At 44.5% G+C, this 15,344-nt stretch overlaps 1 protein-coding gene across 15 annotated transcripts in view; it reads right to left on the reverse strand.

Moving 5' to 3' along the window:
* The window catches only part of slit2 (slit homolog 2 (Drosophila)), an 84,692-nt gene that overhangs the window by 21,274 nt on the left and 48,074 nt on the right, over positions 1 to 15,344 (reverse strand). For 9 of the 15 annotated variants that reach the window (XM_047578479.1, XM_047578481.1, XM_047578488.1 and 6 more), the window contains 12 exons: positions 12,439 to 12,510; positions 11,442 to 11,513; positions 10,549 to 10,620; positions 10,162 to 10,325; positions 9,998 to 10,009; positions 9,640 to 9,778; positions 7,610 to 7,681; positions 7,370 to 7,441; positions 3,254 to 3,325; positions 2,890 to 3,033; positions 1,082 to 1,245; positions 775 to 798 (listed from right to left, as the gene is read on the reverse strand). In XM_047578479.1, coding sequence (XP_047434435.1) covers positions 775 to 798; positions 1,082 to 1,245; positions 2,890 to 3,033; positions 3,254 to 3,325; positions 7,370 to 7,441; positions 7,610 to 7,681; positions 9,640 to 9,778; positions 9,998 to 10,009; positions 10,162 to 10,325; positions 10,549 to 10,620; positions 11,442 to 11,513; positions 12,439 to 12,510 — 1,079 coding nt within the window. The remainder of the gene's footprint in view (positions 1 to 774; positions 799 to 1,081; positions 1,246 to 2,889; positions 3,034 to 3,253; positions 3,326 to 7,369; positions 7,442 to 7,609; positions 7,682 to 9,639; positions 9,779 to 9,997; positions 10,010 to 10,161; positions 10,326 to 10,548; positions 10,621 to 11,441; positions 11,514 to 12,438; positions 12,511 to 15,344) is intronic. The other 6 variants (XM_047578484.1, XM_047578486.1, XM_047578491.1 and 3 more) reach the window with 3 other exon arrangements.

Below are 15,344 nucleotides of genomic sequence, written 5' to 3' on the forward strand. Positions count from 1 at the left end.
AGAGGTGCTGCTTGTATCACAGAATAAAACATGTTTATTCAACTTTTCAACCGCAAACGTTGTTAAATTATTCAGCCTGGCCCCCGTATGTGGTATTTGGGCTTTGAAACCTCTGTCCCCCCGGTGAGCTTCAGAGTTAATGACTGCACACACACACACACACACACATAAACACACACATTTCTTATTCCAACACACACCAGCGAGTCTCTTCTGTGCGCGCCGCTGTGGTAATGACCGCCTTTAGCCCTGCTACTGATCTCATATGCATGTCTGATTTACATATTTCCCAGCACCCCTCTGAGCCTGGTAACTGTGTGACCTTTTGATGTTCTTGCGGGGAGAGAAACCGACACAGATGCTCCTGGACACGCGCTCACGAGTTCGTTATCAGAAGACGTGCAAAAAAAATAAATAAATAAAAAAAATAGAAGAAGCGAAGGGGACAAGTATTGGATGTAATCTCCACACACACTGTGCCGGTGTCTTTGCGCACAATGCTCAGCTAACAGTGACCTCTGAGCTTATTAATCCTGCCACTATCGCCAAGGTTACGGTTACCATCGGAGACCCGGCGCAAGGACGAAGAAGAGAGCGGTTTATCTGGTGAGACGTGATGCACTATGGGCTGTTATAACATGAGGTTTCGGCATCCAAACGGTGTCAGTCCAGGCAAGTCACTTCAATACAAGTGTTGTGTGAGTTGTGCGGCGCTCGCGGTGAGTGAACAAACAGTGCCACACGCACACACCACGCATGCTCTTTGTACAATACCTGGGATGAAATACTGTTCTCTAGCTAATGGAAGAGACACAGAGAGTAAAAGTGAAGAACAAGGAAAGAACAAACTGCTAGACATGAAGACTCACTGGCTGTATGTGTGCGTATAAACAAATAAGAATAATAATATGTGAGATATCCCGGAAAATAGTAAAAGCAGGGAGGTTAGTGAGGGAAAGTCCCAGCAGGAAGACACAGAATGAGAGCAGAGGAGGAGACAGTTTGTCTTGGATATCGTGTGGGAACCTGAGTGATCAATGTGGATATCTGATGTGTATGTAATATGCACGCGTGTTCGTACCTGAGCATCTGAACTTCTTGCTCTTGATCTGTCCGATGCGTTTGTTGGCGAGACGCCGGGGGCTGGTGCAGCGGGCGCCGCTCGTCTCGATGGGATTGTCCTGCAGGTAGTCCGCCAGCCACTTCAGATGGCAGTCACAGATAAACGGGTTTTGGGCTAAGTGACTGATTCGCCCACACACACACACACACACACACACACACAAGGACATGGACGCACAGAAAACACAAACAGGTTCGCTGTTAGAACAACATACAGGGAAGAAGTCATTTATCTGGACGCCTCACGCGGGGATTTTGGAGATATTGTTAATCGCAGTGATGCAATGATGCTAAAAACAGTTAGATAAACATTTGTGTCTGTCAAAATGATGTAACATACGACATTACACAGATCCACCACAACATTATGACCACTGAGTTAACAACTGTGGCAATACAGTGTTGTCCTGGGAAATTGTTGGACTTGTACCACCCACCAAGACCAGACCAGAGAACCCCTCCCCATAGCAATGACAACAATGTCCCCAGCAGGATACAATCTGACACACACGCAAAAATGGTTTAGAAACAACATGGAAAACAGCACAAGGTGTTGACCTGGCCTCCAAACTCACTAGATCCTAAACTGGTCAAGTGTCTGTGGGAGGATCCACAGAGTCCCCCCCCCCTTCAACCCATAGGACCCAAAGGCCCCCCACTAACAACATCCTGGCACCAGACACCACAGGACACCCTCAGAAGACCCATGTCCATTCTCTGATGAGTCAGGACTGTTTTGGAGGCACAAGGGAGACCTACATAATATTAAGAAGGTGGTCATAATGTTATGGCTGATCGGGGTATACTATGCATCCTTATAAACTTTTTTTTGTATATTGCAAAAACATAAACACAGCTCTAATGAACAGTTTAAATAGTGTATTAAAGGTTTGTTGAGCTGCATGTAACCAAAACAACAATGTGCTTCACATTATTGTCTTGAGGTTCACGTGTTGTTTAACATCTGTATTTGTGGATACTTTAATGTAGAGGTGACAAACACCATAAAACGTGATTAACAGGCACTCAAAAAAAGCACATTTCAGTACAAACTACTTCCTTCACAATGATCATGTAGTTATATATCACCTTTCATACAACATTTTAACAAGAGTCAGAGTCATTGAGGGGGATTTAATGCAGGACTTTTACATTATAATGCATTTGTTTTCACTAGTTGTACTTGTCATTCTTCAAAACTCATCTGGTCGTGTCTAACAATCCACTGACCAAACATCAAACTGACTTGTCTTCCTTGAACAGATAAACATGAAGGGTGAGATATACTTCAGAGCTACTTTGTGAGTCCCGTGTAATTATTTTCTCCTGTTGTATCAACAAAAAAGAAAAGGGAGCGCGAAGTATCCGCCCAGGAGACGACGCTAAGCGCCAGAACGAGACGTTTTTTCATAAAAGTTTCTCTGTAACTTTCTACAGAGGTGCTCTTGAAGGTGGCGATAGCTGGTGTACAGTATGTACCTGTCCTACACTGCTGTTGTGTGATTTGAAACATCAGTAGGAAAAAAAAAAATGGTAGATTTAGACAGAAGTCATTATTATAATTATCAAAACTGGCAACCGAACACTCTGTTTGTTGTTAATTTCACTGATAATGTGGGAACAAGACGCAACAAATGGGCCCGATGATCCGAGACGCATAAACAACAGCTGTTTTTCTCCTTTCCATATTTGAGCGTTTAACTTTTTCAAAATAAAGACGCTTCTTTACCTCTTCATGTCTGGTGTGTGTGTAAAGTGTGTACGTACAGTGTCTGTATGGCTCTTAGAGATGAAAAGGTCCCCTTGGCGATGGTCTGGAGCTTGTTGTCATACAGTGATAGCAAATTGAGGTTGTGAAGGTCCTGAAAAGCGTCCACCCGCAGGCACGCTATCTTATTAGCATTCAGTAACCTGAAAGAAAGAAAAAAAAAAGCGACAGCGGCGTTAAAGAAATGGAGAGTGAGAGGGAGAAAGGAACGGAGGTTTTATCCTGTTATCATTCTGGTGAGTGCAGGTCAGTGGTGATGGCTTTCAGTCATGGCGTCCTCCCTCTGATGACAATGTTTTAGATAAGCACTTTTCAGCTGAATATCAACGAGATGCAGATGTGTGTGCGCGTGTATCTACTCACAACAGCTGCAGGGAAAACAGCCCCTCAAACAGCCCTTTGGAAATCTCAGTGATCTTGTTCCCGTACAGCACCCTGCGAAGCACAAAGAAACACATTCAGAAGTTATGAACATGACCACACGTACAGTATTATAGAGCAACAATGTGAAAATTAAAGCTTGAGCGTCTTTTCTCCTGCCCTTCAAAGACCCATGATCTAATGTTTAATTACTGTTTGACAGCTTTCCAGGAACAAATGCTACATTTATATTATAAGTGTAAGATAATTTGGAGAGATTAAAACTGCTGGTGGAAGAAGTGTAGACTAACAGATAAATCGCTCTGCATTCAAACTGGTACTTGGATAAAATCATTAAAGTATTAAAAATAAAATAAGCATAAATCATCAAAAACTAAATGTACTAATTATGCAGAATTCCCCTTAGTAGCATCGTGCTTATTGGTTTTAGTATCTGTGTTGATTTTTTAGTATTTTCCCTTCATTTTAGCCTCCTGAGACCCGGCGTCCTCATATGGGGACGTTACATTTTAGGTTTGTTGCAGCTTATTCTGCTTCATTTAGAGCTGTTGTCTTCATAAAGAGACTCTTTTCTCTGCCATGCACAAGCAGTGAAGGGTCAATACACTTGTTTATTTACGCTTATTAACTTTTCTAGTTTGATTTGACGTGAAAATTGAACAAATTGACGAGAATTCGTTTGAGGACGGTGGGATTTCATCGTTTCCAATTCTGCTTTTGCGTTAACGTTCATATTTTGGTACATTTGTGGACTTAAATTGTAATATACAGTGAAAAAGCTACTTTAAGTTCAAAGATGATGCTTATTTTTTATACTTCTTAGGTTCTGCTAATCCCAAATACCTTAAAATCTTAATCATATCTTTCCAAACAAATGCATGGGTCTCAGGAGGTTAAAAGTATATAAAATGTAAAAATGTTCCGATCTTACTCTTTCCAGTCTGAAAAGAAAAACAGGAAAAAAAAAGAGTAAGGAATGAGAAGGTCCTCTTGTCTTTTTTTTTCGGTTTCTCCTCCAAGTTAAATCACACCAATAAAACGCTAGCTATAAAAACTCCGACTGGAGGCCTGGCCGACTGTCAACGCAACGTATTTCTCGTTATGAACGCGTGTTATCTACACATCAGCGGCAACAGTCTGAGGAATGTGCAGCGTTATCTGAGAGAACAAAAAAAAATAAAAAATAAAAAAAACTTTTGATAAATACATCAGATTACAGATTGCACACAAACAGATCGAGACTGTGACGGCTGTGACGCTGCCTCGCCCAAACAAATACCTTGGATGCACTCACACCGGAGTTATCAGTCATCTTTACGCTCCACGCACAGTTGAGTTGTGTATGTAGGCAGTCTAAAGACATGTGTTTTGGATTGGCTTTTATTTCATTGTGCTGAGTGGCCGTCCCAGAGAGACCTGAGGTTGGGCAGCGCAACAATTTGTGGTGACTGGACGCTTCATTTGCGGCTCGCAGACACGTCGACACGTACTGTTCCTGCGCATCCACGCGCACGTTTGCACGGACCCGGGCTGATGGCTCATTTACATTCTTTCTATAACCAAACACTGACACGTAATAAACACAAGCGCAGCTTAATGCGAAAGCCATGCTGCATGTGGCGTGTCAGCATGAATCTGTGCGTCCCATTCTTTCTGTGGTGAATGTGTAATGAGGTGGCAGAAGCCTCTATTCAGCAATTCGCCGTTTATGAATTATTGACTTTGGAGAGACGAGACCTTAATATAACTCCCTTCATGAAATAACCCTACGTCCCCGGGTCCCTCTGCATCGAGTCTCCTCGGACTCCTTCCCAAAAGCTTCACACGCAAAGCTGATGCTCTGACCTGATACTTTGGCCACAGAAAGAACCAGCAACCGCATAATTTGTATTTGTAAAGTGTAGCTAATAATGAGTGTGTATTTGTTTTTGTTTTGGGATGATTTGTCGCTTCACATCAGTGAAGCAAAATTATATTTTCCATTTTTTTTTTATATAATAATAAAAGTTAAGAAAGTTAAGACAATGGAAATAAAGCTGTATGGAAGATATGCACGTGACGTCACAGCGAGCACACGTCTCCATGGTTACGGCCACTGAGGAGCATGAAGTGACAGCTGAGCATGGAGGTTAGCAGCATTAGCTTGAACTACAGGCTTTCATACCGTCTAAAGTGTAAAAATAATCCATGAACCGAACCGACAGATTTGATAAGTAGTTACAGATATATATATATATATTTTTTTTTTTACAGATTTCTCCGACTCCTGAAGAAAAGAGAAGTAAACGGGTCGCTGCGTTATGAAGAAACAACTGGGATACAGGTACAGAAACCTGGTGTTGTGGTTCACATTTTGTGTCAGGTAATATTAATTTATGCTGTATTTTTTTGATTAATTCATACCTTAAGTTCGTCCATGTTGTTTTGGCGTAGTTACGGCCGGTGCAGCTCTTAGCGTTAGCATCTTTTATTTAGCTACATTTATCACAACTGAAATGAGCTAAAACTAACTCAAACTAAGTGAATCTGAGGCTAATCCACTTTCCCACAAATCCATACTAGTTCATATGGATCATTGTCGACTCCAGTTGTTCTTAATTTCACTTGTTAGTCCACATTTTGCCCGGTGTCGCTGTGTGTACTGCTACATTTCACCGTGTTTCTGCCACTCAGGGGGCGTGGCCCAGGGAGGCAGTGACGTCAATGCATGTCCTCTGTTAGATAAAGGGCCCTTGTGTAGGTTTTTACAAGTGAAAAGGATTCGTGGAAACACTATAAAGTTCAGGGCTGGCATTTTGGGTAAATGTTTCCACACTCAAGAAGCAGATTTTCTTACATCTGACCCTAAACTATCGATTGATTGATGATGAAATGATGATGATTGTTTGTGTTTTAACCACTTTCTGAACAGAGCTTTTTACAACATAACCCATCTCTAACCCCCACATAGCGACATAAAGAGCTCACAATATCTTTGTTCTTGGTAATTCCATAGGTTAACATCGAATCTTGCCAAGCAGCTGGACTTTGCAGTAAACTGCCAGGGGTATTTTATTTTATTTTATTTTTTTATTGGGTCTTTTGGGTAATGTGGAGCTTTGTCAGCTAATGCAACGCCCAATCTGAGCTATTGTGTGTGCACTTTTATTTCTCATTAAGTGCTGTACAGCTGAACAGGCTGATTCATGTAATGGTATTAGTTCCAATAGCCTCTAATCATTATCGGGAAAGAAAGTTGAGAGCCGCTGTTTGACGAGATGTCCCTTACATCATTTTATTACCTATTGAAGTTAATGCTTGATTTAGTGCTGCACCTGAGCTTTTATATCCTGCAGTGAAAAGAGTTACAAATAATAATATGCGTGTCTTTTACGCGCACGCGGTGCAAAAGTCATCCGTCGGCATGCCAGCTACATGTCTGGCTACACCGAGGGTTTGGCTTTCAGTGCTCCTTAAACTGTCAAGCATAACTTTTCAGAGTTGTGCGTAACAAATCACTTGATACAACGGGTTAGGCAGACACTTTGTTTCATCGATTTCCTACAATTTTACTCACTTTTTATGGTTTTGGAAATGTTAAAATAAACTGTTGCGCTTATGAGAACCACATGCACACAGTTTGGGCGCATTGAGAAATTCTTAACTTGAAAGGTCTGCTCTGATAAGTTGTCATTCCTAGTCTACGGGCGATAAATCATACTTTTGCGGAGTCCTTCGGCAAACAGATATTACACAGAACTGTAAACATCCACCGCAGTGGACGGACACATTTCTCGGTTCGAGTTTATTGACGGACACAAGTAGGCACGCTCTGATTTGTTTTTGTTTTTTTCCCTCCAACTGAAGACATTTGAACAGCTCGATAAACTGTGGTCTGGATGTTGTAGCTATTTCATTTCCCAAAGTCTCACAAATTAAGCTAGTGAGTGAGGAGTTAACATAACAAATAGAAGTGATGGTAAAAATCTACAAAAACAAGTTATGAAGAACAGCGGCTAGTAATGATCTGGGTCATTGGATGTTCTTCATGAGGTTCAAAGCAGCGCGTCGTTGGGTTTCGTATGAAACGCACACATATATATATCACACAATACTCACAGAGAGTTGAGGGAGCGCAGACCCTGGAAGGCGTCTGAGGCCAGCTCTGATATCTGATTGTTACTCAAGTCTCTGTGAAAAAAGGGCACAGAAACAGCAACGGAGTCAGTGGGGAGGAGAGAACACCAGAAAGGGGAAACAAAGAGGTCAACGAAGTTACAAACGGGGCAGCATGAAGAAGTTTTATCGGATGGTTTACAGGGTGCAGTATAAGTGGACGGTATCTCATCGTTTACTCACATCCTGCGCAGCTTCTTATAAGGAGAAAAGGCCCCAGCTGGGATCACCTTGATGGCGTTCTGCTCCAATCGTCTGGAACGAAACATACACACAAGCCATTGAGGAGCAACATTAACATTCCCTTATCGCAGAGCTATCTCGGCTGTATTCTTGACTGCCGCTCGCTCCCGGGGGCTCTGGCTAAGGGGGGGAACATTTCCAGATAAGGCGCTTTGATGGCGGCTGCCAAAGTCTGTCACATTTCTCTGATCTTTTGCCCTTCTTTTGCATGCGTACAGACGGACACACAAAGAACAGAAGCACACACACACACACATTTAACTGTCCGGGCACTGTTCCACTAAGTGTCGGCCGGACCCAAACAAATGAAGCCAGGCTGGGAGTGTGAATGAAAGGAGGAGGGGGCAAACAGAAAAGACCTAACGGACCCAAACAACTGTTTCGCATTTCACATGTTCAGTGGCTGTGACAAGGAGGGCGGCGGAACACGATTTGCAAATCAACCGTTTGATTGTGAAACATTTTCCTAAAACGCATTTGATTTTGACCTGCAGTTCTCCCCGTGTGAGTTACACTGCCGCCCATGCACTGCGACTTTAAGTCACACCGTCTGTGGTTATGTCTTAATTGGTGTGTTTAGTCAGTAAAATCAAATCCAACTCGAGAATAAAACACTCAAGCCTTCTCAAACTGACCGTCAAGTCCACATATACTTGACACTTGATGACGTCATTCCTGTCTAAAGTGTTTTCAGAGCAGATCTCTTGTCTTAAGTCAGGGGTCTACAACATTTTTCAGGCCAAAGACCCCTACCATTTATAAATATACATTATTATCACCATTTAGCATTCAATATTAAGCTATTCAAGTATTTTTTTTTATTTCAAACATGTTCTACAGTCGGGTGTTCGTGCAACTGTGATAAACGTAAACATACCGATATTTACCCTGCACTGTCAGCTTCTCTTCCGCTAACATTGCAGCGTAAAATATGTGTGATTGACTCAGCAGCGATAGGGGCGGCCACGCTGTGTACAGAAGGCTTTGATTGACAGGTCTGGGCTAGTGTGGTGTTCCTGCATCACTGGATGAGTGATGTGATGGCTGACAGATAACGTCTTCTGCCTCCATTTATCTCTCGGATTCATGTTAGTGTGTATTTAAAGAAATTTTCAGGGAAAATTGTGGGTAAAAATTAAATATATATATATGAAAAATGTCATGAAGTCAACCAAAGATTTTGCGACCCCCCTGCAGTACCTTGCGGAGTCCCTAGGGGTCGCGGACCCCATGTCCAAGGCCTATGTCGTAAAGGTTTATCAATCAAGGTCTTTCAAATCAAGTCAATTAAATTCAGTCAAGAGTAGTCTAAGTCTAGACCTAGTTTAAGCTGAGACAAATACAAGTCAAGGCACATTTCTAGTCAGACAAAAGTCAAGTTTGAATGTTTTGTCCGAACGTCTTGGGTCAAGAATCAAAGTCAGTGGAGACAAGTCCAAGTTATGTCGCCAAGTTATGTCACAAATGTGTATGAAATCCTTCCCTCACCTAAATATTCGTGATGCTAATATAGGACCAACAGAACTTTGATCCCAAGTCAAGTCTAATCCGGGTCTAGCCCCAGAGTGGCCTCGTTCAAAGTTCATTTTTGCCACTTTAGTCTGACTCATCACTCAGATCTGCTCGTTCTGATGCTTTGCTACTTTAAATCTGCCGGCTCGTACCTTCCTACTTCTAGATAGCAACAGGATCTGTCTCGTCCCCCCCAGATTAATCCTTTCGGTCGTTCCTCCCTTGTTCCTCTATTATTTTCTTAAGCAAAGAACTGCATGACCGGGCTTTCTCATTTCACAGACGTGTGGTTTTATTTCACCACACAGAAAGAGAAGTAGTGAAACAGAAAGGTGGAATGAGACAAAGAAGGGAAAGAGCAAGAGAAATATCACCGCCCCTCGTGGCGAGCGCGGGGGTTTTTCGTGCGCCGGCTTTGCGTAAACGGCACGTGTGCAGCTGTGTGTTGCGTGTCTTACATCTCGGTAATGGTTTCGGGCAGGTTGGTGGGTATTTCCGTCAGACCCTTCCCTCTGCAGTCCACAATGTTGTTACTGCAGGTGCAGGACTCTGGGCACTGTAACACACTGCAGGAGGAAGATGATGACGACTGGTGACCTACACAGAGACAGAGGGCCAATATTATAATAACAGATTACGCTCGGCGTTAAACCCCGAATGGCAAATGATGTTGAAGGTCACAGACTTCAGTGGAGAAGAAAATCTAAAGTGAAACAGCAGCGAGCGCCGTCCTTAAGTGTGACCTTGTCCGTTCACAGCGGAAGTGCAGCGTGTGGACGCCCGAGCCAGGCCATGCAACGGGAGATGAATACTTACCCTCGTCCCAGTCTTGAAAAGCGTGAGCAAAAGACAATGAGGAGAAAAAAAGGCAAACGAGCTTAAGCGAGGGACGGGGTTTTTTTTTTGCTTTGCCAAAAGAGGAAGCGCACGAGAAGACGCAGAAGATGAAGGGGGAAGCGAACGGCGGACCTCAAACCTACCTGTGCACGCAAACTCCTTCTTCTGCACCTCCGCCACGTTGTGCCCCCTCAAGTGTGGAGGGGCCATGCACTGTGTGTAGAGACCCAGGCGGGGGCGCTGCCGCAGCCACTCTGACAGCCAGGCTACGTGGCAGTCACACTGCAGGTTGTTGGAGTGCAGGCGGCTGTGCCGGATGGGAGGGAGGGAGGGAGGGGATGGATGGGAAGGAGGAGGAGAAGGGTGGGTGGGAGGACAAGTGGTGAGAACAGGTGGAGAGAGGGAGGGAGAGGAGAAATAAGAGATTCGATGACACGAGAGACAACGAGAACGGGAGAACGAGAGTTGCAGGTACAGATCAATCAATCAATCCTCCCCCCCCTCGGGCCAAATAGAGCAGCGCTACTTACAAGGTCCTGAGCTTTGGCATGTGGTTGAAACTGGCCACGGACAGTCGACTGATGTTGTTATTGTTCAGGGTGCTGGGGTGAAAAGGGCAGAACACACAACACAGACACAAACGTGAAAAATTCTGGCGCCGCGGCACAGTGCAGCGGAAAAAACAAAAAACTGAGTCAATACAGCGAACGAAAAACGGTTATTTTTAACTCCGCTGAGGAGGAAACTCCTGCTACATGAACGCTTTTTAGAGCAGCGCTTTGTTAACAAGCTACGCGCTAACTAGCGCCCCTGTCCAATCTCACTTTTAATTAAAACCAACCGAGCCTCCTGTCTTGCTATTTTTAGGCGTGACCTTAAAACATAATCCCTTTATCTTCCCCCGGACCATTAAAACAACAGGATAAATGCGCGCTCTTCAGCATCCAGGCAGGAATAAGACTGGAGGCAGGTATGTGAGAATGTCTGTAAAAAAAAAAAATATTCGGTGTCAGCTCAGCGCAAATCAGCGAGTAAGTTGACTCGGACTTGGCTTTTAATGCAGCTTAAAATGAACCGTACCAATAATACACACCAACACACATATTACCAGCCTTCTGTTTGCACTGCTTCTACCTCTGCTCTTACTTATGTTGATTTTGTTGGTGTGTTATGTTGATGTCTGTGTATAATTGTGACTGACTGCTGCTCAATGTTAAACATAAAGCAGTTTGCCTCACAATATAATTAAGATTAATACTCAACAAAACGGATTCTGACCTTATTTATGCATTAGCCACATATCTGAAAACCTGTTTTATTTTTTTGTTAGAAAGCAATTGTGTCTTTTAAGGCTCAATGGGGCTATAACGCGTTCTACATCTCACTTCCTCATTCACCCAACCTGAATACACTGAATACTCACAGAACTTCCAGGTCACGCAACGCTCGGAAAGCTCCGTCTTCAATGCAGCTGATGTGGTTGTAGTCCAGCTGGCTGCATGCATGCACACAAAGAGGAAGACAGGAAACAAATGAAGCCGAAGATGTAAAAAAAAAAAAAAAACCTTCAGGTGAAGTTGAAGCCGGTCATGTCAGCCCGGCAGCCGCAGACGACGCTGCGCCTCCCTGCCTCCCTCGTGCTCACACACTTTCTCCTTCTTTGGTTCTGTCTCCTGGGCTCTTTGTTCTTTCGCGGATGCGTTTCGAAACATTTCTTTTTTTTTTTTTTTTTTTTATCTGCGTGCGCGTCCATCCCCTTCTTCCCGCTCCCTTCTATCTGACGTCTAATTTGTATGCGCGGCTGCTTACTTCTTTTCCCCGTCTCCGCCTCCCCCCTTTTCTGAGAATCACTTTGCAGAAACAATTTAATTAAGACATAAGGACAGTAAATCATGTGCTGTCGTCCTAATGCACGCAAATGCACACACACACACACACATCCAAAGAGAGTGTGTGTGTGAGAGAGAGAGAGAGAGAGATTGCTGTGTCCTTTTACAATAATTGCAAAACATTTAAAACAAATTATGTGAAGTGAAAAAAAAACAGGAAGCAAAGCAGTGAAATTGTTGAAAAATCCATATTTATAGAATTACTGCTGGGAAATTACTCGACCTGAGAAATTACCAACAATTACAACAACTATTAGTGAGGCAGAACAAACAGAGGAAACAGGAAAATGCCAGTGATGTGACACACACACACACACACACACACAGCTGTTAACGAGCAGCGGTGCCAGTCAATACAGCAAGCAGGAGGCACATGACATTTAACACAATGAAATATTGATGCACAGGCGCATGGGTGTCGGGCACATTTGCAGCACGTTGGAAAGCAAAGCAGGTGACAGATGAGCGCACACGTCTCACACATACGTGCAAAAGGGAGGGGGGGTAAAAAAAAAAAAAAGTACCACTTACAGATTTTTGATTTCCACCGCTCCCCTGAAGGCTTTCCTTGGAACCCCTTGGATCTGGTTCTCGCTGAGATCCCTGCACAAAAGTGAAAGGGAAGAGTGGAGAAGACAGAGGGGGAGACAAGGTGGCACAGAGTTAAGCCGAGCTGTCACAGAGACACTTGCTCTGCAGCACAAGTACTTGATGCAATCACCAAAATGCGGGCGGGGAGTGGGACGGCGGAGCCTGAAAGATCATCAGCAAAATTGAGTTCCTTGCACAGAGAGCACTCTCCTTCAGCGAAATACAATCAGCTGTCTGTGTTCATCTCTCAGTGACACACACACACACAAAAAAAGAAAAAAAAAGAAAAAAACGCTTCCTCTGACAAGTGTCCATGCATCTGGAGCCGGGCGCAATTCAATTGTCCGCTCTGAACATCCATACAAGTCAGGTAAAAGGCATTAAACGCACCCTGTAGGGGGCAGTAGTGTCCCTCAGAGTTCTCCTCTCCTCTCCTCATCACTCCCACTCATCTCCACCTCGCCGCCCACCACCTCCTCCTCCTCCTCCTCCTCCTCCTCCTCTGCTTTTAAGGAGTGAGTGATGGATGTGTGTGTGTGTGTGTGCACGAGTATCAGCGTTGGGGTTTACAGAGATTTCATTTTCAGCCACTTTAACTAAGCTGCCGCTCGCTACGCAGCAAACGGACAAAAAAAAAAGAAAAGAGGTCGGCGACACATGCGTCCGTCATGCACCCACGCGCGTGTGCTAACGCATGATCCCGCGGCGCACACACGCGCAGGAGTATAAATATGCACAAACCGTATCAACAGTTGTCTCAGAGACTAAATCTACTACGCTGCCTCCTGCCAAGTGAGATGCGTGCTCTCAGCGGTTGGTATAGCAACTTAGTTTAGTGAAGGACACACACACAGGTGCTGAAGAATGTACACATAAATAGTTACGCGATACAGAGGTGTTAATCACACGTGTGCACATGTGCGGCTATAAATAAACAATGTAAAGCGTCCACGGCGTATTAGAGGGTGTAAAATTAAACGACTGAACATCAAACTTCACCGTCGGTTTAAGCCGAGACTTCTTCACAACAAGGATCTGTGTGTATGTTTCAGCACAGACCCGGGTTCCAGACAGACCATCCGACCTCTCACCGCCGACCTTCCAGCTCTTGACCCCGACTGTGACGCTCTGACCTCCACCCATGCTAATCGGCTAGAAGCTAAAGCCCGGACGCATTCCTCGCATTCCTGCCGCTGCGGTCGCATGATCGGCTCTGCAGGTATCGTCCATCTCCACCTGCCGCCTCGAAAAACCCGCATCCGAGGTGGGAATTTTTAACGGTAAGAGGTGCAAAATCACGACAGCCTTGTTCTTTGCAGCCGAAGACGTCGAAACCAAATGACAAAAAACTGATTGCTCCTTTAGCCTCGGAGCCCGCGGGTGGGTTTGGCCGCTGAGAGCTTTTGACTGACAGCTGAGACCGCAGGGGCTCAAAGGCAAAATGTAAACAAAAAACCATCTCCGGTAACTGTAGCTTATTAGCAAAGGGACAGATGTTAGCAGAAGAAGTAGCTGTGTCTATGTGCTTTTATTGAAGAGGAGAAATATTATGGATAGAAAATGTTGCAGCTCAGGTCACATCTGGGCTTCTTTATAACACAGTTATGGTAAAATCAAACAGCATGTTCTGTTTTTACCCCCTTTTTAAAGCAGTAATCGGCAGATAAAACGGACAAAGTTCTGGTAAATTGTGATTAAACGTCAATTATTAATTGCAACCTCAGTAAATGTGTTCGTTCCCCTCAGTTCATCAACAAAAGTAAAACGTAACATCATCATTTGACGTCCGAGTATCTGCACTTGAGACATTCACGTGTGTGTGTGTGTGTGTGTGTGTGAGCTTGCACATGCACGTCCACGGTGTTCTCCGATGTCGAGATCAATCAACGTGATCCTGGGAGTTCACGGGTTTGTATTTTACCTTTTCGCTGTTTTACACGCTCACAACGCAAAACACACGCGCGCGCACACGTACGAAAAAGTGGCTGGCTCGAATCAAACCGAGTGTATCCTGATACTGTTTTCACAGGACCATGGGGGTTTGGAAAACAGCCGCGCTCCTTTAACCGCTAGAACTCTGAAACCAAATAAACTCTCGGAGAGGGATCCTAAATCCACCCCGCCCCCCCCCTCGCCTCCCCCCGCGTCCTCGCACTACATCAACCTGCAGAAACTTGTTGACGTCTCATAGGGGAACAGCTCAGGAGCTGTGGTGTGTTTTTGTTTTGGGATGTACACAAACCTGACCAAATGCACGGCTAATGTCGCTAAACCAAATGTGTGTGTGTGTGTATGTGTGTTTGACATATGCATTTATCTTATGAGGCACAGAGATGATTGAAAATTGATTTTTGTCGCAAGTTTTCCGTCCTCGTGATCTACGACAGCACCCACACACACATGACTCGCTCACACAAAACGTAATGTATGCACATGCCGTACATGTGAGCGTCAGTTCGGGAGGACGCGGGGGCTCTCAGGGAAGCGCTGAAGGCCACTCTAAACCCCCATTCATCACTCAGACCACCAGAGAGAGTGTGAGGCGGAGTGAATAGCAAGTTTTACCCCAACTAGGAAATTGACTTCACCGGGACTTAGGAGCGGATTTGCTTCCTCAGTTTGGCACCGGAGCGCCCTTATTCAGTTTCATCTCTCCAGCAATCACCGAGCGAACGCTCTGCCCCTCCGTTTAATTCTATAGCGCCGTCTCCTTCAACGTCTTCCTTTCCATTCTTCTCGTTTCCTCCTCTCTCCGCTACCCTCTTGTTTTTGGACTTCCCACAAGGTTTAACCCCCTCACCTCTGCCCCTCAGCCTAAACCGGGAGGTTAGCTTCATTAAAAGAGG

This window comes from Mugil cephalus, chromosome 2, assembly GCF_022458985.1.
Source record: "Mugil cephalus isolate CIBA_MC_2020 chromosome 2, CIBA_Mcephalus_1.1, whole genome shotgun sequence".
Classification (NCBI taxonomy): domain Eukaryota; kingdom Metazoa; phylum Chordata; class Actinopteri; order Mugiliformes; family Mugilidae; genus Mugil; species Mugil cephalus.